Source organism: Caretta caretta, chromosome 7, assembly GCF_965140235.1.
Source record: "Caretta caretta isolate rCarCar2 chromosome 7, rCarCar1.hap1, whole genome shotgun sequence".
Lineage (NCBI taxonomy): Eukaryota > Metazoa > Chordata > Testudines > Cheloniidae > Caretta > Caretta caretta.
In genome coordinates this window covers 29,732,125-29,755,871 of record NC_134212.1, presented here as the reverse complement: position 1 = coordinate 29,755,871, position 23,747 = coordinate 29,732,125, and the positions used below count along the sequence as shown (strand labels likewise).

At 39.9% G+C, this 23,747-nt stretch overlaps 1 protein-coding gene across 22 annotated transcripts in view; it reads right to left on the bottom strand.

Moving 5' to 3' along the window:
- WNK2 (WNK lysine deficient protein kinase 2) overlaps window positions 1-23,747 on the bottom strand; it is a 173,347-nt gene that overhangs the window by 17,351 nt on the left and 132,249 nt on the right. For 19 of the 22 annotated variants that reach the window (XR_007357525.2, XR_007357524.2, XR_012669234.1 and 16 more), the window contains 7 exons: window positions 21,992-22,047; window positions 21,230-21,912; window positions 18,153-18,367; window positions 15,489-15,704; window positions 14,516-14,614; window positions 6,888-6,932; window positions 5,266-5,525 (listed from right to left, as the gene is read on the bottom strand). Coding sequence is in view for 19 of the 22 variants with exons in the window: in XM_048857043.2 (XP_048713000.2) it covers window positions 5,266-5,525; window positions 6,888-6,932; window positions 14,516-14,614; window positions 15,489-15,704; window positions 18,153-18,367; window positions 21,230-21,912; window positions 21,992-22,047 (1,574 nt within the window). In the remaining 3 variants the exon portion in view is untranslated. Of the gene's footprint in view, window positions 1-5,265; window positions 5,526-6,887; window positions 6,933-14,515; window positions 14,615-15,488; window positions 15,705-18,152; window positions 18,368-21,229; window positions 21,913-21,991; window positions 22,048-23,747 lie in introns of those variants that run through there. The other 3 variants (XM_048857048.2, XM_048857057.2, XM_048857049.2) reach the window with 3 other exon arrangements.

Here is a 23,747-nt window from a genome sequence, read left to right as displayed (position 1 = left end):
CCTGTAATATCTTGTACTCACACAGCAAACAATTTGCCTATGGCAATAAAAGGACCTTAAGGGAAACAGAAATGTTCTTTCAGAAAAAATACACAAAGTTTGCTGACCATGTTATAGGCTGAGGGAGAAGCAGATCGTATGTTCATACTGAGCTCTAGGTTCATGTGTGCAACTCCTATTAATATTAATGGAGGTTCTGAGTAGAAAACAGGCACAATGAAGATGTACAGATTTGGATGGAAGGGACTTTCCAGCTCATCTAGTCTATCCTCTGCCAATGCAAGTTTGTCCCAATGTTACATCACGATTGCTTTGCCCAGTTAAAAAAACAAACAACCAAAAACCTAGACTGCCTCCGGTGGTAGATGCTGCCACAGATGTTTTTAGAACCTAAAAACGGCCCTACTGGGTCAGACCAATAGCCCATCTAGCCCAGTATCCTGTCTCTGACTGTGGCAAGTGCCAGATGCTTCAGAGAGAATGAACAGGCAATTATCAAGAGATCCACCCTGTTGTCCAGTCCCAGCATCAGGTGGTCAGAGGGTTAGGGACACCCCTGTAATGGGGTTGCACCTCTGACCATCTTGGCTAATGGCCAGTGATGGACCTGTCCTCAATAAACGTATCTAATTCTTTTTTCAACCCAGTTATATTTTTGGCCTTCACAACATCCCCTTCAACGAGTTCCATAGGTTGACTGTGCATTGTGTGAAGTACTTCCTTTTGCTTGTTTTAAACCTGCTGCCTATCAAGTTCATTGTGTGACCCCTGGATCTTGTGCTATGTGAAGGAGAAAACACCACTTCCTTATTCATTTTGTCCACACTATTCATGATTTTATAGACCTCTATCCTATCCTCCCCTTAGTCATCTCTTTTCCAAGCAGAACAGTCCCAGTTTTTTTAATCTCTCCTCATATGGAAGTTGTTTCATATCCTTAATCATTTTTGTTGTCCTTCTGTTTACTTTTTCGGTTTCTAATATATCTTTTTTGAGATGAGATGGCCAGAACTGCACGCAGTATTCAAGGTGTGGGCGTACCATGGTTTTATATTGTAGCATTATGATATTTTCTCTTATCTGTTTCCTATTGTTTCCTAACATTCTGTTAGTGTTTTGGACTGCCGCTGCACATTAAACAGACGTTTTCAGAGAACTATCCACAATGACTCCAAGATCTCTTTCTTGAGTGGTAAGAGCTAATTTAGACCTCATCATTTTTATGTATAGTTGGGATCGATGTTTTCCAATGTGCATTACTTTGCATTTATCAACATTGAATTTCATTTGCCATTTTGTTGCCCAATCACCCAGTTTTGTGAGCTCCTTTTGTAGCTCTTCAGTCTGATATCTTGAGTAATTTTGTATCATCTGCAAACTTTGCCACCTCACTGTTCATTTACATCTTTTTCAAGATAATTTATGGATATGTTGAACAGTGCTGGTCCCAGTACAGATCCTTGGGGGTGCCGCTATATTACCTCTCTTCAATGTGAAAACTGACCATTTACTCCTCCTCTGTGTTTCCTACTTTTAAACAGTTATGGATCTATTAGAGGACCTTCCCCCTTATTCTAGGACTGCTTAGTTTACTTAATAGTCTTTGTTGAGGAGCCTTGTCAAAGGCTTTCTGAAAGTCCAGGTACACTATATCCACTGTATCACCCTTGTCCATGTGTTTGTTGACCCCCTAAGAGAATTTTAATAGATTGTTAAGACAAGATTTCCCTTTACAAATGCTGTTTTGACTCTTCCGACTAATCGTATTCATCTGTGTCTCTTATAATTCTGTTCTTCACTATAGTTTCAACCAATTTGTCTGGTAATGAAGTTATGTTTACTGGCCTGTAATTGCCAGAATCCCCTCAGGAACCTTTTTTAAAAAATTGGTGTCACATGAGCTATCCTCCAGTCATCTGGTACTGAGGCTGATTTAAGTGATAGGTTACATACCACAGCTAGTAGTTCTGCAATTTCATATTTGAGTTCTTTAGAACTCTTGGGTGAATACCAGCTGGTCCTGGTGACTTATTACTGTTTATCAATTTGTTCCCAAACCTCCTCTACAGACACTTCAATCTGGGACCATTCCTCAGATCTGTCACCTAAAAAGAATGGCTCAGGTGTGGGAATCTCACTGATGTCCTCTGCATTGAAGACTGATGCACAGAATTCATCTACCTTCTCCGCAATGGCCAGGTCTTCCTTGAGTGCTCCTTTAGTACCTCGATCGTCCAGTGGCCCCACTGATTTTTGGAAGGGTTTCTGCTTCTGATGTACTTAATTTTTTTATGGTTAGTTTTGGAGTCTTTTGCTAGTTGCTCGTCAAATTCTTTTTTGGCCTGCCTAACTGCACTTTTATACTTGACTTGCCAGAGTTTATGCTCCTTTCTATTTTCCTTTGTAGGATTTGACTTCCAATTTTTAAAAGATATATTTTTGCTTCCAACAGCCTCTTTTACTCTGTTTAGCCATGCTGGCTTTTTTTTTGGGGGGGGGGGTCCTCTTTTTTTTTTCTGTAAGAGATTTGATACAGAGTTATATATTTTAAAGCCAGAAGGGGCCATTGGATCATCTAGTCAATCTCCTGTATACCACAGGCTAGGGAATTTCACCCATTTATCCATGCATTGAGCCAAATGACTTGTGTTTGACTAAAGCAAGAAAGGCATTCAGTCTTGAATGGAGGACATCAAGAGATGGGGAATCCACATCCCTTCCCTTGGGAGTTTGTTCCAATGGTTAATAACCCTCCCTCTTCAAAACATGAGCCTCCTTCTAATAAGAATTTATCTGGATTGAACTCCCCGCCCGCAGTTCTTGTTATACTTCTCTGCTAGGTTAAAGATCCATTTAGCACTTTATATTTTCTCCCTGTGAAGGTACTTAGCCACTGTAATCAAGTCAACTCTCAATCTTCTTTTTGGCAAGCTAAACAGATTGAGTTTTTAAATCTTTCCTATAAGACATTTTCTCCACCAGCCCTCATAATTTTTTGGCTCTTTTCTGCATTCTCTCCAATTTCCCAGCATCTTTTTAAAAATACTGACAGCAGGACTGGACACACTATTCCAGTACTGGACTCCCCAGTGCCATACACAGAAGTGTAATCAGCTTCCTGCTCCCACTTACTACTGTGACATCAGTGGACTCCAATGTAAATCAGAACGATCAAAAGATGCTCTAGTTAATGACAGTGTCCCAGGGCTGCCTGTGGCCTGCTCTGCAGGTGCAACATCCAAAAATCCCTGTTGTGCTGTGGGGAGTTGCCACCTGCCCTGGTCCTGCCTCCAGCGTGGGCCTGGCCAGGCTGAGCACATAGGGCTGCTCGTACTGGGGAAATCTCCCTGGTCAACAGCAGTGGGGCTTTTACAGCTCCTGTAGATCAGTACAGCGGCATACGGGGCCCCGGGTGTTTGGATTTTAACCTTTCCTTGTAAGTCATTTCTTCGAAAAACTCCACCATCTCTGTTTCTTCCTTGGACAATAACCTTACTTTAGGATGAAATATATCCCCAAACACTCTGCAGACTATATGTGGAATATTTCCCTCCATCTCTCCCCCACCAATATTCTGCCACACCCCAGATGGAATATGGGAGCTCTTAAGCAGTGCACACATCACCGAACAGCTTAGGATAGGCAATAAAGACAACTGCTCAATGGCCATTATAAAGCGAGTTAGGCAAAACACACTATCATTACCCAAACTGGAGCTTGAGCAGGACACCTGGACTGACAGCTCTAACTTGTGCCGAAGTCTCAGCAAAGGCAGCTTTCCAACTGCAAAACCCCTGTCGTGGTGTAGAACGGGCAAAATGACAACTACTGGATCCCCCAAATCACTTCCTGAAGCACCTGTGGGGGGATCTCCCATCCAAGAACTGACCAAGCAAAAGTACGGGTCGCTTGCAATAACTGACAGGATCTACAGACAGACATGGGTATTGTTGTGAAACAATGTGCTCATTTATTATGTATCTGGGCAGCAAAACTGCATCAGCATTTTGTAGAGAGGGGGTAGGACCCTCCCCCCTTCTTGTTAAGCTCTGGCCACTCAACAGAAAAATTATGTTTTAAACAGTTTCACTGTGCTGTACGTTTGTTTTCCCCATCAAATCTGCCGTCATGTTGCAGTGACACACATTTTCACTTTGTCCCAGGAAGGGAAGTCAGCAAACTCCTAAGCATGTGTTTGGACAGCACCTAGCTCAATGGGGGTGAATCTCCCACCACGACTGCAATGCACAGGTTTTTAAAAATAGGGTTTTTCTAGGGTTTATTTATTGTTTGTTTGCTTGGAGTTTTGTTTCTGTTAAAAAAAGTAACGTTTCTCCATCAACATTTAGTTCTTTCGATTGGAAAAGATCACTGTACAATTGCCACAGTGTTTTTTTCCTCCCTCATCTTTATTGCTATTTTATTTCTTCTAGACTCAATTTTCAGCCTCCTGAAAAATGAAACCAGGCAAAAAACAACTGGGCAGGGAGTCATTAAGTCCAGAAGAAGACACTGTAGGCCAGGAAGAATTGTGGGGCTTATGTGAGGTGTAACTGGGATTCATTGTTTGTCTCTCTCCTTCATTTTTGTGCCTGCAGGGATGTAGCATAAGCTCTTATTCTCAACACCATCAGCTGAGCCATGAAGTCAAGCGTGTGCGCGTGCACAGAGATGCACACACATCTCAGGCTATTCAGCTGTGCCACTGAACAGAGGATTAGCGGGTAGGAGATGCTAGTGCTTCCACTCCTCACTGTATTCGGGGTCATCTGAGTGACGATTTAAAAGTGTCTGTAGTATGGCACTGCTCAGCCAGCAAGGGCAAGCTAACTACCCACTCGACACCCATCTCCTCCTCAAGACAGAGTATTCACAAAGTGTCTGGCAGAATGAGAGCTCGCAACATACTACCACCAAGCCACTAGTCCAGCAACCATTCTATATGAGGAAGATTAACATTAAAAAAGGAGAGGGATTTTAGCAAAAGTAAAACCTTGTTTAAGTCAAGCAATCTATGGATCACCAGCCAGTGTGTTGCTGTTTATCAACTATTAATTAGCAGTTCTTAATTTTAAAAATATATATTGGCCCATAGGTTACCAAAATTAACTCCAGAAGACCAAAAAACATAAGCTATTTTAGTACTTAGTGAAGTGAAATGGACATTGCAGTATATTTTAAATTTATGTCCTCCTCCTCATATGAGTTCTGCAATGGCTGTCAGATACATGGCAAAATGTATGTTCTTCAAGGAGCGCCACTTACTCCACACGTCTCATTCTGTGCCTGCATGGGATTAGCCTTTGGCTCCATGTCTTGCCTTTTTTGGTTCTGCTTTAGTTGGTTTAAAGAAGGTTTTGACTGTGCTGCGCCAACAGTTTTGCTTGTCCACTGATCCACCAGTTTGTGAAGATCATCTGTGAATGTTCCTTTCTTGTTGTTACTGTTGTTCGCTTGCACCTGGACCTGCAGAGCTGGTGGTGGTAGAGGCTCAGGACACGTTACAAGACTGTTTGTAGACGATCCTAGAAAGTCACACACAAAGAAAAGGTCAGCTACGTCATCGTTAGCGCACCACTTTGCTGCTTGATTGATGTTGCTCCCGCACTATGGCTCAAAAGTTTGTTTTTTTGTCCTTTAATGTCCTCATCCCTTTCTAAAGAACATCTTTGCTTCAAAAAATGGTCCCTGTACTCACATTGATAGTTATGTTATTGTGCATCATCTATGCCACAGCAGTACCTTCCCCCAGATGAAATTATTTAGTAGTGTTGATGTAACACCACTTATAAAAGTATCTCCACAGATCATTACCATTGGAATACAATTTGATGTAGCTACTATTAGCTTTTGTGAATCAGGATTTTACTAGATCAAAATGAAATGCATAGATGATATGCACTTTTGTTAATATTTATGCAAGTTCATCCAAGAAAAATAAGCTTAGAAAGTATAATGTAGGTTTCCAGGGTTAAGAGAGGACACTGTTGAGTTGGTGATGCCTCAAAGGCTACAGAAGCATTCACTCTCTCTTTCTCTCTCACACACAGTTATGGAAATATCTGTCCCATGTCTGTGCTGGAGCTCCACTTCCTGGCAATTTAGTACTATGCCAAAATTAGCACTGAACGTGAAGTGACGAAAGGTGCGGATTTCAATTTCCAGGGAAAACATTAAGTGAAACAGTTTTAACAAATGCACTTGGATATATTCAAAATATAATTTTAAGCAAAGACCATCTCTTCAAGCAAAAAGTTCAGCGAATTGGAGTGAAAGGATTTATTTATAAACATCAACACAGAGTCGTCTTTTTCTGCCAACATGAATTTTCCAGCCCATAAAGTGCATTGGGATTAACCTACTAATGTTCCTCTAGTCACATAAAATACCCGCACCCTCCTTTAAAGGATCATGCATTCACCCTCTGGTGCGGCTTCTATGCGACTCCTGCTCTCATTCTTTTGGGAAAGGGACCAGTGAGAAGATATGTATTTTGAGGATAAAGCTCTTCAAATAGTGTTCCATATTTCATGCATCTCAACAGGAATGAGGTAGCATCAAGCTATAGGTTCAGCCAGCAGCAAAATGGCAGTTTTATAAAAACTGTACATAGAAGATTAGACACAAGCACTTTACTCCGTTCTCTCTCACATATCTCACACAGAAAATACCCCACAATTACCTTGCAGCATGCACGTGTCCCAAAGCGTCACGAGACATGCACTGTGACTCAAGAGATACCTGCTCACAATTCATATGCAGCCTAATTTAATGTCAGCAAAGGTACAACAGCTGCTTTTAAGTAAACAAACTATATTTTAGTCAAAAATAAATAAAACATCCCATGCTATGAAAGAAATACTGAGAAACAAAAATGGGATAGTTACTACTACTGTGATCTTTGCCTAGACATAGTCGTTTCAGGGTGGACCCTATAAGGTAGAACAATACAAAGACACACAGAGTTAGGCAAGGCTAAACACAAGTCTGATGGACAAGCTTCTGTACTTTAGGCAATCAAAAGTAGTCATTATGCAAGGAGTAGCAGACAGAAAGTCAGCAGTTCAGGTGAGTAAAGGAAATCTAAATAACTGGGCAGCCCAAACCTACATTAATGTGCAACCATACAAAAGCTTTAAAGGACATAACTGTGTGCCAAGAACAAGATTCAATAAACTTGAAGATTTTTTAAAAAATCACCTTGGCTTCCAAATAGGGCTTTTTTTGATTCCTACTCTATTTATGCAGGGAATGATGTTAATTCAGTTCATGACAGGATGCCAAAAATGATTTCAGTAGCAAGTAAAGCTAGTCTGGCTGCAAAGACTAACTGTAAAACAACCCCAAAAGTCTTGTTTTACTAGTCCAAAAAGATACATTGTTCTGCAGGTCTGAGGCCAGTTTTTTAACTGCTTCTGTAATAGGATTTGCGTCTAAATGCAAAATTCCGAATTAAAAAAAGCCACAAACTAGTTTCCCTTTCATGTCTTTTCAAGGTGCACAAACAGTCCAGCACAATAGCAGAGGTCTCATTTTTAACCATACTATGTATTTTTCAGTATTGCCTTATTGTTACATTCTCCATCATTATTTTTACAAGTTCAGCAGAATATATGCTCTTACGATGCCAGGCGTCCAGACCACTGTCTGAGTGTAAGGTCTTGCCAGGCAGGACCATCATTCCCTAAAGGAGCATCAAATTTTCTGAAAGATATTTTGGACTTCAGTGAGAAGAAAAGCCTAATGATGGTATCCCAGGGGGTGCATATCTGGGCAGGGGCAGGTAATAATCTGCTGTCTAGGCGCACTTCAACATATGAGCAAATCAGAGGGCACAGCAGAACCCAAGACAGTGTGGGTTCCCCTGCCTAGCAGCATGGCACCAACACACTATAGTACTATGGAAGAGAGCCAGGGTTAAGCTCAGGGGTCTTGGTTCCAAGTTTAATGGGGACTCTGAATGAGTCTCAGAAGCAGAGAGAAGGGAGACAATTCAGAACTAGAACGAGAGGAAAAAGAAAGAGACAAACTCTTTTGGCACGGGTGGCACAAGAGAAAAAGGGATCTGAAAGAGATTATTTTTATTTTCTACACACAGCTGAGTGATGCTGTTCACCCTGTAAACAAAGAGAAGGACATTTCTGAGGTAGTGTCATGCTTGATTTGTAAGTAAGGAAATCCCAGTATTTTAGTACTCAGCTCTTTACACTTAAAAGGCAGATACAAGCACACACAATAATAACTGAAACAGAGTTTGGGTTGCATTTAATTGATTTTTGTTCTTTTGCTCTTCAATACCTCCGACATACCTTACCCTGCCTTTCTCCACCCTACAGTCACAGCCCTTATTACAAATGTCTCAGTGGGACTAAAATTAGGTGGTCATTTTGTTAACTCTCTTGCAATACTGTAGAATGCAAATAAGAGCATTTGGCTCCATCAGCTAACATACACAGTGAAAAGAACTTTTGTATTAGTGCCTGGAAAATATAAAAGCAGGCAGCAGATTACTGCACACGCTCAGATCACTATGTTTAAAAACACCCTGCAAAACAAATACACAAACATATGCACCGTGTCAACTAGGGCCCCAAAGCTATAAGCACTTCAGTATATGAGTGGCTAGGCAGGTGAGTAGGCTTACTGAGTTCAATGGTACCATTAGTGTGTAAAGTTACTCAGCCACGTAAGGGTCTATAAGAAAGGAGCCTATTAAACAAAAACATTAGGAAAGTGAATCACCAAAAATAGGGCTTACTTTTTCAAACAATACCTCTGCAGAACATTGCTTGGAAGACAGGAAACATTACCTTGACTGAGATAACCCCTGAAGCAGAGCAGTGAAAGAGTCTGAAATGTTTATTTTTAAAATGCCTTCAGATAATAGCTACAGCTGTTGAACTTAAATTCAGGCACTTCATTTATAAAGGTAAACCCAATTTGCATTTATTTTGTTAATCACTTCTGAAACAAAGGAGTGTAGGAGATAGAAAGCGAGGAACAGGATGCAAGTAATTAAGATATGAAGTCTGACCTGCCTTAGGGTGGTAACAGTAAAGTGGAAGGGAGTCCCTCAGATTTTAGAGATCATCACTAAGAAATTAGGCAGCTACCATATTTTCTAGGACCCACAAAGTCTACTGTCCTACTCATTCATCAACAGTTACCAAGAAGCTTGTAAACTTTAAAAAAAAAAAAATTAAACTTCTCAAATTTTTATAAACTGTTGGACCATTTTCCATCAGATGCTCAAGTATTTAATTCATTGCTATATAGACACTTGAGAAAAAACGTTTTGGGAGGAATTCATAGAAGTGCCAAATTTAAGAGCACACACTCCAATGGCACTTTTGAAAACCCTTCCCAAAGCCATGCAAGATCTTTCACTGAATGTCTGATTCTCGTGGTACATAAATAGGCTTGGCAGAATTGGATTTTTAAAAAAATAATTTGACAGATAATGTCAATGGTTATTTTGAAGCATTTTTTATATTTTCATCAATTTAAATTTTCGCAGCTGTGGGAAGTATGGTCCGACTATTTAATGAAAGTAGATGTTGAGATTCAAAAAGTTAAAGCTTTATAACCATTAAAAAGTAATGTGTCAACATCGTATGTCAAAATAAACAAAACCGATAGCCTTAAACCAAACTCTAATCAGTTTAAAAGCAGCATTTTTCTTACTTTGCCTATCTGTAAATTTTGATCAACATTGATGGAAATATTTTCTCATCGGTTTGCATATGTACGGTGAAAATCGACATGAACTGACATTTACCGATAAAAATCGAATCCTTCCAAGCCTATATATAACCAGCAGAGGGAGCAGAGGTTAACAATAATTCTGGAATTGCTCCAACACGGATTATGCCAAAAACATCCCATTCTACTAGAAATGCAAAGAAAGATCCCACACCGAACAAAGTTAACAGATCAAAAAGCTGTCTGGGAAGGACACTGTGGAAGTGTTCAGGCTTTGGGGTCATGTAAACAATGGAGGAGGGGAAAAGGGGGGGGGGGAAATAATTAGCCACAATTTTCAAAAGCAGCCCTTGATTTTGGGTGCCCCAGTTGAGACACGTGGTGCCCGATTTTCAGAACTGTTGAGCTCCCAGAACTGCTTCTGGCCTCGACTGAAGTTATGGATTCTTGGCATTTCAGAAAATCTGACCCAAGTTTCTGCTGAAATTAGAGATCCAAAAACGAAGGTACCGAAAATAAAGTGGCCATTTGGCCGTATTGGTCAATTGTCTTGAAATATCATGGTCTATCGTTAAATAGGAAAGACAGGGAGTTACATTCTAATCGGCCTTGATCTAGCAATTTACATTATGGAAGCAGACTGCTATGCCTGCACAGAACCCCACTAACTCCAATAGGGCTCTGTGAAAGTACAGATCTCCATCCAGATGTAAATTGCAGGATTGGGGGCTGAATTTGTAGATCTGAAGTATAAGAAGTAGGAACAACTCTAAGTGCTGGTCTACACTATGTGGGGAGATTGATCTAAGTTATACAACTTCAGCTACGTCGACGTACTTAGATCTACTTACCGCGGTGTCTTCACTGTGGTGTGTAGCGTCTCCCATCTATTCTCCTTGCACTTCTCACTGAGGTGGAGTACCAGAGTCGATGCTAGAGTGATCGGTGCTCGATTTATTGCGTCTATACTGGACACCATAAATCGACCCCCGCTGGATCGATCGCTGCCCGTCGATCCGGCCGGTACTGTTGACAAGCTCTTAGCATAGACACAGCAGTGACGAATGCTCAGCTAACTGAATCCACAGAACAAGCCTCTGCACAAGGGCTTGTTTGTAGAAGAAAGTTGCACAGACGTAATCTAAGGTGTCACTTTAACATAATTTAATCAAACCTTTTTCAAACCCCTGTCTGGAACCTTATTTCAGTATAAGAGTGGCTTTTTCTGCACTCAGCTTAAATTGACTGGGAAGAGGTATAAGCTAAATTGAAATAAATCACTCAAATGGAAATCAGACTGCTCACACAGGGGTTTCCACCAGCTAGCAGTGAGTAAAAAAACCAAAATTTTAAGTGCAACTGGTGCAACATTCCTTTGTAGATGAGGCCTAAGTTCCTGCAACTTTGAGGAAAGTTTTTTTGTCACTTTTGTGGGTTGAAGGTTCATAAAAACATGGTGAAGTATCATCCGAACAAGATGCTTCATAATTTAGGATATGTTGTATCTGATGCTACTTGATATTTTAATGTGGCTATACATTAATTGCAGATGGGAAACATTTATGTTCACTTCATTGTTCTTCTGGTTTCAAACTCAAGAATTCCAAGGGAGACTTAACATATATTTGTACAGACTCCCAACCTGCCTAATGTTTATATCATAAATACACTCAGAGGGTGTGATCCTGCAAGGTGCTTAGAGCTCCAGACTCTTAATTAAGTCAATGGGAGGGTGGGTGTGGGTGTCCAATATTGTGCAACAAGCACTCAGAGCCTTGCAGAACAGGACTCTCAATTAGCTGTCTGCCTGGTGAAGTAAGATGGAAATTCCTTTTGACCTTCTGTGGTTACTTTGTCTACTGGGATGGGCCACAGTTATTTTAAAGAGTCCTGATTATGACAAATTTTAAATAGTGCTATAAAAATATAAATTCTTAACATGTGACTTTTCTTTTTAGTATTAACAATTTGCTGCCTCACAACGAAGGTATGCTATATACTGGCAGTGATACATAAATGCTTTAATAAACCACAAAGCATGAACTCAGTTAACATTAGCCATTTTATGAAGTACAGTTGCTAAGTATATTCCTTTCTAATCCTTAACACAACTTCTTTCTCCAGCTGAAATCATGTTTTCTTATACGCAGACCATCCATGTTACTAAACTAGTTAGCAATTATGAGTGAAGAGTGGGAATCTTGTAAGTGTTTTACACCTAAGCACTAACAGGCAAGGGTCAATGTACCAATTTCTAACCTGGAGGGAAAATGTTTAAGAGTTAAATATGCCAGAGTACTTACAGTAGTTTCCTGACATACATGTCCATTCTTGTCAGTAAACGCTAAAACCAAAAGGTATTCTAGGAAATTGATTAAAGGGGTTATATATTTACACTAAAGATTGCTTCTGAATATCAATGGAATCCTGGCTTGAGGTTACTTTTGTTTAAAAAAAGATGGAGTCTGAACTGTAAGATTTACACCCAAAAGCTGCAGCAAAATTGTTTCCACTCCAAGGGACAGATTCTGATCTCACTACACTTCCACAAGCATACAACAGAGATGCATACAATAGCACATTTTGAATTTGGTCCAAACTTTTGAAATTTGTCTACTGGACCAACTCAAACTGAAAGACTTGAAAGTGTATTTTAGACCAAGAGATGGCGGTTTCCTTGAGGGTCCCAGTCTTTCAACTCCCTGTCGGGACCTTCAGAAACCTGGGTCCCTACAAATGCTACATTGTCATGGGAATAAGGACTAGATGCAGCTCCATCTAGATGGAGCCACTAGAGAAACATCCTTTCCTCTCCTTGAATTGAGTGCACAGCAATCTCTTAAATTCAAAAATTTAAAAATAAAGGTCTATTTTCTGAATTGGAATGGTTCTGGATGGATGTATTTGTGCTAAGTGTTTGGAACTCTGCGCTGACCGAGTACCATTTGGAGATGGGGTAGTACGGCTCATCTCAATACACTTCATTCAAACGAGACACAGAAGAGACCATGTGGACTGAGAAAGAGAAGGTTCATCCACCCAAGAAATTCATTATTTAGGCATTGGGGAAACTTAAAATAATTAAGTACTGACATGTTTTCTCTATCAACTTGAACCATGGCTGCCATATGCCCCAAAAAATTAAAAACAAGATTGTTTTTTCTTTGGTTGAGGTAGAAATTCTCCCCACTATTTTTGCAGCATGTTGAATAGTAAACCTGTGATAGAGGAATTAAACCATTTCTGGGAATTATTTGTGCAGCTAAGGCTACAGCCATGTCCATTACACTTCTGATGGATGGAAAAAAATCAGTATACAGAGAATTCCTCAGGTTCTTAGGATAAAAGTCCCTCTATTCAGAGCATTTTGGATCCTCAATGATCTTTAAAACCTTGCATACCATAGGCTGAGGGGTAAACATCACTTTTCACCAGCTTGGATGAGTGGAGTTCCGGGGATCCCAAAATAAATGAAAAAAAAAATCTATTTGAAAAATATTGCTTACTTAGAAAATTGGAAAAATTTATTTGAGCGGTCTTGTGTCTTTGATCTGCATCACCTGAATAATGATGAGCAATGTAGAACTACAATGGGGAAAGTTCGATATCAATGCAAACGAACACTGAGTTGACTGAATATTTCTTCAAGAACGTTAGCCTTATTAACATTATATGTAAGTGGCCCATAGTACCTGATCAGTACAATATATCTTTATTGTACAAGCAAAATCTGTTTGTCCAAAAAGCAGCATATTTGTTTGGTGAAAAAAGATTGTATTTCAAAATGAAAAAGTTCTATTAAGTTTTGCTGAACTGCCAATTACTTTAGAGACAATGCAAATCAAATAGGTGTTTCATTTGAGCTGGTGCACAGTTATTTGAAATAAAAGAAGTACTGGATCCTGACAATCCATTTCAAAGTATCATAAGAAAGTCTGATAAAGCTTTTTACTTATTGGTGCTGTGATGAACTGCTAAATGACTTCATCTCTGAGGTCACATAAGGTCAGAAGAAAATAAACTGAGTAAAGTGCTCCAGCCAGATTAGTTTATACGAAAAGGTAAATGGAACTCTTATTTGGCGTAACCAGATCTTTCTATTACTAACAATTATACTAACAAGAGCTCACATAAACTAATTAACAGCTCTTAATGTGGAAAAACACACCACCTGAAAAACACACTTTGAAAGAACTAGCTGGAGCACTGTCATCTCAGCATTTCCACATGCAAGGAGCAGGGGAAAAAAGAAAAGAAAAAGAGAGTGGATATAAACAGTACTGTATATTGTTTTAATACAGCCCTTGTATGGAAGTTATACCCTTCAGTGACCTTCTAGTATTGTATCAGCTTGCTACATGCATGTCTTCGTAGTCCAAACATGTGTGAAAGAGACCATTCGTCTACAGAAGGTAGGATTTCTTTTTGTTGTCGCTGGAACTGGGACAGCAGACATGTATATTTGCCACATTGCAAATAAAAATATTACTTCAACATAAATCACATAAAGGACAAAAGCTTTGATACGTCCAGGGTAAAATTTACCATAAGGCTATATAATAAATGATGAGATCTTTCACACATGCTTTTGGTACCCAGGCATGAGCCAAAAGCAGTGCACAAAAGCCTTCATATGAAAAATGAAAATAAAACTAAGGAGTGTCAATGATGATAACTTAAAAGAAAGAAAGAAAAAATGGTGTAGAAGGAAAGGCATCCTGCCAAACATATTAGAGATATAAAGGATGAGCTTGGAAAAAGGGGGACAAAAGAAAGATGGGTTGTGATAAAATACAAAAGAACAAATACAAACAGATGGACAAAGACACAGGTCCACTGAGGAATCTGGTACGAGGTTTGCTACTAGATTTATAGGTCACTCTCTCAGACGTTTGGTGGAAAACCGTCCAGCCTGCAAATGAATATAAAGGGAAGAAAACAAAGACACTTATAAAGTACAAATAACTGTGATCAGATGTCCTATACCATCAGTCAAATCAGCTTTGTTAATCATCCACATCTCCATTTTAGCCTTGCCAAGGAGGAGTAAATTAATTGACCATATGCAAAAGGATGCAACAACAGCAGAAGAGAATAGATATTCTGTAGATTAGTTTGGCAGGATGTGCAATGTTGAGCAAGGTATTTTAATCATCATAACAACTTTCAATACATTTGGCAACAAGTTCAAAGTCTAGCACTGCTAACTCAGTGGGAACTCAGGACTGCATAATAATGCAGCCTTGACTGACACCTCTATACTGTAGACATGATACCAAAATCATGCAAGAATTAACCCCTCTGATGCTGATAGATTAGCTTCCCCCACATCATCATATTTTTATTGACCCAGTAGTTCATAATGGGGAGCTTAGGGCCCGCCAATATCAAGGGGTTAAGAGAAAATAGTATGAATCAGGGGAAACAAAGTTAGCCTTCTGTCTATTGTCATTTTTTTCCAGATCTCAGTAAGTCAGATTCCACAAAAGATTAAATCTGGGTAAGTCACTGTTTGTAAAGGAAAAGGCATACTGTTCCCTAAGGACAAGGGATTCTTCTGCAGTGTTGATTTATTTTATGCTTTGGGAAGTCTCCTATTTATTTTTGCTCACCTAACCTTCTGCTACGCCTAATTTTTTTACAGGTAAGTCAGTAACTTGCATTTATAAGGCTTGCATACCTACATTGTCAGTAAAGTTCCTCCTAAATCATTTAAGTTTTAAGTGGTATGTACGAATTTTGGCATGTGCTGGAAGACATGCTGAGCTGTAGGTACATAAAATCACCTTGGCCAGAACTTTCATGCGCATTGCCTCCTTCGGTGGCTAAGCCGGAGCAGATGTCAGAAGACAAAGAGGCCTTGACTGAGCAGGGTTGCTGTGTCTGAACTGAATTTCCAAATATGGCTGACGCGGAGGAAGTTACTGCTGTTGCTTCAGTTGAACCAGCATGAGTTTTAGTTGTTTCTTTGGGGAGGGACTCTTTGCAGTCTGACAGATTACCTAAAGAAACAAACAAAATTGCAAATGCCACCATAAGGAAACTACTACAGAAAAATCAACCTTGTGTAACTGGTAGTTTGCCACTGAGAGGAACAGCATCGTAAAATTCTAAAGAACTGGTAGAAACATACATCTTTATGGGAAAAACTGCATCTGAAAAGAATTTACATACTCCCCCATACCTGCCCAGCATCTGCAAGATGAAAAGCCAGCCCATCCAATAGGGTTAATTTTTATGCAATGCCATTAGGTCACTTTTCAGAGACAGCTGTGAACTCAAGAAAAGCATTGTTCTAAAAGTTGCAGAAGTGCCTCAATAGGAGATGGAACACATTCTAAAAAGATGGAGCGGGATTAGTGAGACCCTATACCCAACTATGGAATGTATAAGGGAGTGGACAAACTGGAGAACGATTGAGTGAGAAGCAAAGCGAGATGAACAGAACGTTAGAAAAGCAGGACTGGGAAAAAATATCAGGTTTTAAAACCAGAAGAACTTTGAAATTCACTTGGGAGATGGAATGAAAGCTAGCAAAGCTGACTGAGGATGGGAGTGATATAATCAGAATACATCAGTAGTAATGTCAGAGACCTCCTGAAGCTGCAAAAGGATTTAAGAAAGCTAAAGAAGCAGCCATTTCAATAGTCATGAAGGAGAGTGATTAAGGCATGAATAAAGGATTTATTCAAAATCAAGGAAGCTGGTCAGCTTCCTACAGCTTAGCTGAAAAAGGGAAAGTGATAGAAAGGGAGATGCATGAGGAAAAGTGTGCAGCAGAAAAGCATTCCAATCAGCAAGGCTTAAAGATGAGTGATAGTGGAGACAGAATTACCTGACAAGACAAGGCAGAAAGAGGCTCTGACTTTCTGAAACATTCAGCTAGTGAGGGAGATGGTATGCTGATGTGAGACAAGTGAGAGGTCAGAGCAGGCTGAGAGTGGGGTGTTGTCGGCACGGAAGGAAAGGAAAGGAAAAGGGTAGAGACATCCCGGAGATGGTCTACAGACTAAAAACACATGGACATGAGGGTTAGATACCATCATAGGGAACTCCATATCGGAAGGAAGGAGGCAGTAAGGCATCCACCAGAAATAAGCAAAGGAGTTGCTAAAACGGGAAGGTTTAAAAGAGAAGAGGAGTTTGCTGGAGACACTGACTCATACAAAGTGGATCATGACATGTCAGTCTTAACTCTGAATGTCCTTGCTTTTGCTATCTTAATTTAGATTCTGGTTTTTTGTAAAAGAAAAAAAAAGTCTATAATAAAAACTGACATAATGCAATTCACATTGGTACAGAACTGCAGTCAATGGAAAGACGACCTATCGAATTTGAAGTATACCCCCAAGAGAGGAAGAGCTAGTTTGCCATCACAGACTTCAAATGAACTAAGTTCAGCAGGAATTACTCGTATTCTGCACCAGGAGAATTGGGCACTGCCTATCTAAGTTCCCCTACTCAATTACTATTTTATTACTTTTCCAAACAGATAATGCCAAAGACTGACTGCTGTTGGTCACGCAATCCTGATCACAGATTTCGCATCCATATTAACAAGTATTAGAAAACCCCTCAACACCCACCTGAAGTGAAAGGCATCAATCACAGCTTTAATTTGTTTTTTGGCAAGTCCAATCCAATCTTTTAGAGCATCTTTTAGAAAAGAGAGATCACAAAACACCATACACTCAATGCAGACTAACAGTATCTAAACCATAAATACAAACATGGATAAATTACCTTAGGGAGAAAGATGGGAAAACAAATGGATTTAGGTTCTATCCCAAACTAAAACTGAATTGTGACATTGTTATTTTATTTGTCAAGCACTGAGAGCATGTTCGATACCTACACATAAAATACTAACTGCTTCAGAGGAAGAAATCTGCACTAGGTGGTTATGGAACAGCTCGTGAATAGGGAAAACATTTCTTTCCAAACCTGAGTCAGAGGTCAGCTTATGGCCTGAAGCATGAGGGTTTATATCGCCTCAAAAACTCTTGATTATTTTTTCTTTGTTTTCAATTCTTCCTATTTTAATGCTGGGCGGGTTTTTTTAACCTATATAAATGTACAATGCATTTTTTGGAATCCTGCTGGGGGTGAATTATATCCAAGTAATCACACATTACATCTATTTTGTTTTCTTCTTATCTCATCATTGCTGGCAGAATATTACCTTTTCATATAACCAAGCACTACAGTTAATGCAGGGAAGCCATGGGATCAGTACTGGGCAGCTGCAATAAGAGGAGATCAGAGAGAGATCTCTTAAAAGTTGTCTACAGTAGGACGTTTCAATCACTGTAATAAAATTATTATTATTTCACCTTTCATTGCCTTCACCCAAATTCAGTATAATTGACTAGCTGGTCAGGGACAGAAAATAAAATACAGGTGCTCCTTATACTTAATGGGATACAAGGTTTTAAACCAGTGGGACCTACTTGTGTTGGAAGGTGCAATTTTGAGCTGCTGAACCAGAGGATTCCATAGTTTTCCAGCTTTTAATTTATTTTTGCTGGTTCTTCGCCGCCGGCCACTTGGTGGGGCTGAGTGAAGAAAACCCACTTTGGGTGGCAATGGTTTGCCCAGCCGGACGTACAAAGCCTCGATCTCATTCTTCTGTTGAGTCTGCAGTTCAGCAATTTCTTTCAAGTGCCTAACAAAAAATAAAATAAAAGGACATCATGCTAGCTACTTGTCTGAGAAAATGCCAGACCCAGATGGCATTTACAGTTATAAAAAAAACCCCTCATGTTGTACAGCAAGCAATTCCTCATCCAAGAGCGTGTACATGTGTAAACATTCCACATAGGAAACGCCATCTAACCCTGTATGCACAGACACGAAGAAAATGAGTTTCAATTCGCCGCTTTAAATTTACTCTTCGAGGATTAGGTTATACAGAGACTCCGGTAAAAAGAGGATTTTCAGAATCCAAAGCGAACGTGATTGGTTTGGATACAAGATCTGAATTTAACTCAAATGTTTCCAGAACTTCTGTCCCTTCAAACCAGTGCTAAAAAAAAGTTGTCTCTAGAAGTATAGTTAAATTAACTGGGAGAAGTGCTGCAGGACAAAAAGCAAAAGTAAGTGTTTAAATTAATACAGTGACACAAGAACCTAAATGGTCACGTTTCTTATAATGCAGGATGGATTGCATCTAAATACCTTTTGAACACACACTGAATTGTTTTCTAGAACACCCTTATATTCCAAGTTAAAGTCTAACTTTACAGTAAGATTGGGAACCACTGCTTCCATTTTTCTCCCATCACATGCTTAGAGAAAAAGAACCATGAGTTCTGGGGACTAGCCATATGACAGAGTTTCATTTCAGGCTCACCACTTCAAATCCAGCCTAGGTCAGCAGTTGGGCTGTTAACATTTGACTGCTCAGGGGTCCAGTCATGTGTGACATAAGCTGGATGTCTTCATCCAGTTCCTCTTGGATAGGTATCTACTTAAAAAGTGAGTCCAAAGGTAATGGTCGAATTGAAATAAGCCTGAACTAGCCTCTAACCCCAAAGATGACCCAGGACTGAGGCACTCTGGACAGGGTAACGTGGGGAAAGAGCTGCACTACTGCTACCTATCCCATACCAGGAGAATTCATTCTTTAGGGTTTTCAATCCAGCACCTTTAGGGATTACTGTATTTACTTTTAAAAAAAAGAGAACAATGCCACTGAGAGGGAAATGGCATTCACTTTGCACAGCATAGCCGGTATGAAGCACTTCTCCAACTTGAATACACTGAAAGGTGCTCAAAAGAGGAGTTTAATAACAACTGGCTTTCTGGAGTTTACTGCTCATGTAAGTTTGCAACCAACTCACTGAAGAGGTCATGTTATCTGTGACATGCTATCATGTTCTATAGGGTATGACAGAGAATTACTTTTGGGAGACACCACCATAAGCAGTATGCTAAGAGATGCTAAATGTAATTTAATTTACTATTCCAGATGCATTTTGATAGCAAGAAGTACTTTATACAAGGATACATTGAACTGCTTGGATGAGGAGAGTGAATTCTGGTTTATTGTAGACATGAGCTGCAAAACCTACAATTTTTTATAATCCCCTGTGCTTCTTATGATCTACACAGCCCTGACATGCTTTTCCCCCTCTCCAAGCAGGTCGTCTTCTGCTTGTGTTTACATTAGAAAAATCAGGTCTTGTTTGCAGTGGTTTTGCTAGAGGGCTCTACAGACCACTGTATATCTAGTAGGTTTATGACACCACAATAGACTGATGTCTTAGTCTGTGAGTGCAGGAGGTTTTTTTTTTTTTTTTTGGTTACACTTGTTTAAAACTTGGTTGTCCGTTTTGTTAACATGTATTTCATTAAAAAAGCTTTTCAGGTCTTAATATTTCATAAAGCAGCAAAAAAGGACACAAAAGCCACTTCCCCCAGACCCATTTTGCCAGTGACATTGAAAGCTAGTTAGAAAAGAACAAGCAGCGATAAATAAGGAAAACTAAAAAAGGAGGATCCCATTATTGGTGACTCCGACTGAAGAAGGCGATGCCTGACAAAAAGAAAAACATTTTGCTCAGGGAGAGACTCAAATCCAAATGCTGGCAACAGACATTGCCAAACTTTAGGTAAATTTGAATCCAGATCCAAACAGTGCAGCTCAGAAACACGACTCCCTCCTATATGACAGGATCATGAATATTTCTCCCAATTAAATCAGAAGTTGTAGTTATTATAAAAACAAACTTTTAGTAAATGGGCTTTAGCAACAAAAAAATATCTGCTTCTGGGAAGGGGAAATCTCAAAAGCTCCAGCTAAGTAACCAGATTATTCCTGATTATCTTTTATTTGCATTGAAGTAACATCCAGAGCTCTCAGACTGGGGCCTCATTGGGCTGGGTGCTGAACAAACATCAGGGACATTTCCTGCCCTGAAGTTAACTGAATTCTTTGGTTAGGAAATTGGGGCTAAATTGGTTCTCTCTGGCTCAGAACACACACATATAGGCTTTTGAGGTATTTTGGTATTTTCATGTCTAGCTGGAACTAAGGCCATGTCTATGGTGCTGCAGCTCTACCGCTACAGTGTGGACACTTCCTACATCATCAGAATGCAGTTTTCCGTCAATGTAGTTAACCCACCTCTCCGAGAGGCAGTCGCTAGGTTAACAGAAGCATTCTTCCGTCAGCCTAGCCATGTCTACACCAGGGTTATGTCAACCTAACTATGGCACTCAGGGGACAAAATTTTTTCACAGTCCTGAGATGTGCAGCAAGGCCGATCTATTTTTTAAGTGTAGACCAGGCCTAAGAAATACAAAGGTGCATAAAAAGAAAGGAATGATTAAGAAAAGTTGGGGTTCTGTAACTGTCACCATTGTGATTTGGGTTCAGTATGAATTTTGCAGGAAGGGGTGGCATTTTCTCTGAATGAGTTTACTCATTGCTGCTGTACACACACAGTTTACGATGTGTGGAGATGCTTTTTAGGTAGTCTAAACATATGTCAAGTATCCAGCATTGTTTTAAAATCCAACATACTTCTCTCTCAGGTTTTGCAGTTCTTTCTTCATATCTGCATCTTCAAATTCCGAGTCATTGTCGCTGCTCATGTAGGATGACTGAGAGTGGAAGGATGTTATATTGATAGTGGGAATTTTTGTTCCCTGACCATTACGCAAATCAGGGCCCGGTGCACTAGTCTTTCCAGATCTTTGCAGAACAGAAGCTGCCTTTTTTGTGATGTCATTGGCTGCACCACTGCTCTTCAGGGACGGCTGAACAGCAACAGACTTCCTTTGGAGAGACTCGTCACCAGAATCACTGGACCCATGGTCAGAAAGGACGTCAAGAAAAGATGCCGTTTGCACTCGCCGTACTGATGTCTTTAGGTCAGGACTTGAGGGAAGCTCATCCAAATAAACATCAGGTGGTGCAGAGTACCTTAAGCAGTGTGGCAATGTTAAAGTTAATTCATCGTGGGTACTGATCACTGAAAACCTGCCAATAGTTTTGGCTGGTGTACAATTATCATGCCCTTCAGACTGTTTTCCATAGGAACCAGGGTCTACAAAGTCATTCCTTTGAAGGTTATTTATCTCCCTATCTGTTGTAGAAGTCTGTATTAAGTTCTCTGTAGGTGCAGATGAAGTTTTGATCTTTGCCTCCTCATTCCTTTTAGAAGTTTCCATTTGTTCAGGTATGGTTGTTGATGCAGGAGCAACCTAGAAAAAGAATGAGGGAGATTAATTTTGAGTGTAAGTGTAGCAGACAGACATACAACTATTTATAGTTTCACATTACCTGAAAAAGACCTTTTGTTGGAACAGCAGAAGTTGAAGAAATATTTGCAGCTGAACCTGTTTCATAAATTGGAAAATAAAAAAAATTAGCTGAATACGTGTCTGAATGGAAAGGTTTTAGCCTAAAAAATGGAAAGCAACACTAGATCCAAAATCCATTATTAAATAAAATTTGCATTGGAACAATACATGATTCAACAGCAAATCTATATAATTTAGACCATAATTAGGATAATCAAATGCAAGATTTACTTAAAATATTTCAAAAGCCATAGTGCAGGTACTATAAAATATCCCTTAGTAGAAACTCAGACTCAGTGCAATGATCTGGGCAGTCTAGATAAAGACAGGTCTGAAAAAGTTCTGAAGACAAAAATGTAGTTGTGTACTGTATGCAGAACTCAAGTTACAAAGGTACTTTTGAGGTCTGCAACAGAGAAATAGTTGTCTGAACATGTAATTGAGCAGTGTGCATAAGACAAGCAGGATTTGACCATAGCTGGAAAGTCTTTTTTCATATCTTTCACCCGGATCAAATCTGAACAACATATTGCTGAAGGTGGTAACTACAGACTCAAATAGTGGTCATTTGGACCACAATAGCACTATATGAGAAGCAAAATATCTTCCTGATGACATACAAGATAGATTTCAGAGGAACAGCCGTGTTAGTCTGTATTCGCAAAAAGAAAAGGAGTACTTGTGGCACCTTAGAGACTAACCAATTTATTTGAGCATGAGCTTTCGTGAGCTACAGCTCAAATAAATTGGTTAGTCTCTAAGGTGCCACAAGTACTCCTTTTCTTTATACAAGATAGAATTTAACCTCCAGGCCATTATGCTTTTTCAAAGTTAAACCAATGAATGGAAATCTTTCAAGAATGCAGAGTGAACATAAGGTAAGAATGTCATTTTGCAGTTCTGAAGTCATGAAATATATGGCATATTGAAATTAATATGAAAACCTAGGGCAAAATTCCCCTCTCCTCCTGGTTTTAGACTGGTGCAACTTCAGTGACTTAAACGAAATTTCCGATGATTGACAAAATTCTAAGAATAGCATCAGGCCTCCTTAATATTTAAGTTAGGAAGGGATACTTACACTACAGTGATGGGGTTCTTTGAGATGCGGTACTCAGGGTAAATCCACGGAAGGTGCACACATGCCTCCTGCATGTGAAATTGAAGGTTTGTTTTTGTTTTTTTGGTTTTTTTTTTTAAGTGGCAGTGTCTGTCAGGGCCACGCATGTGCCCTGTGCCTCCTGGTGCAAGGGCACAGACCCTTCCTTAGCTCCCTCACAATTCAAGGGCTGTGTTACCATGAGGACTCTGAAAAGCTAAGATGAAGGGCGCATTGTGGGATTCACACCGACTGCATCAAAGAACCAAGGCTACTGTACGGTAAGTAACCAGACTTTCTTTGCGAATGTCAGTGTGGAATCCTCTGTAGGCTACTGGTGAGCAGAAACCCTCCTGGACAGTGGGAACAAGGAGTTACAGCTGCATCAGTCAAACGGCAATTAAAGAACATCTGACCTGCCTGCCACGTGAAGGGTAAAATGTTTCACAAGAGTCAGTGGGTTGCTCCATGTTGAATGATCTCAGAGGCTGGAACATTCCTGAAGGGGATGGAAGACGCTGCTTGTGTGCCTGAGGGCATTTGGAGATGCTCATGGTGAGATGATTTGGTATTTCAATGGGCTGGATATAGTCACAAAGAGGTGGTGAGACTGCCTAAAGGGCTTGGTCTTGTTAAA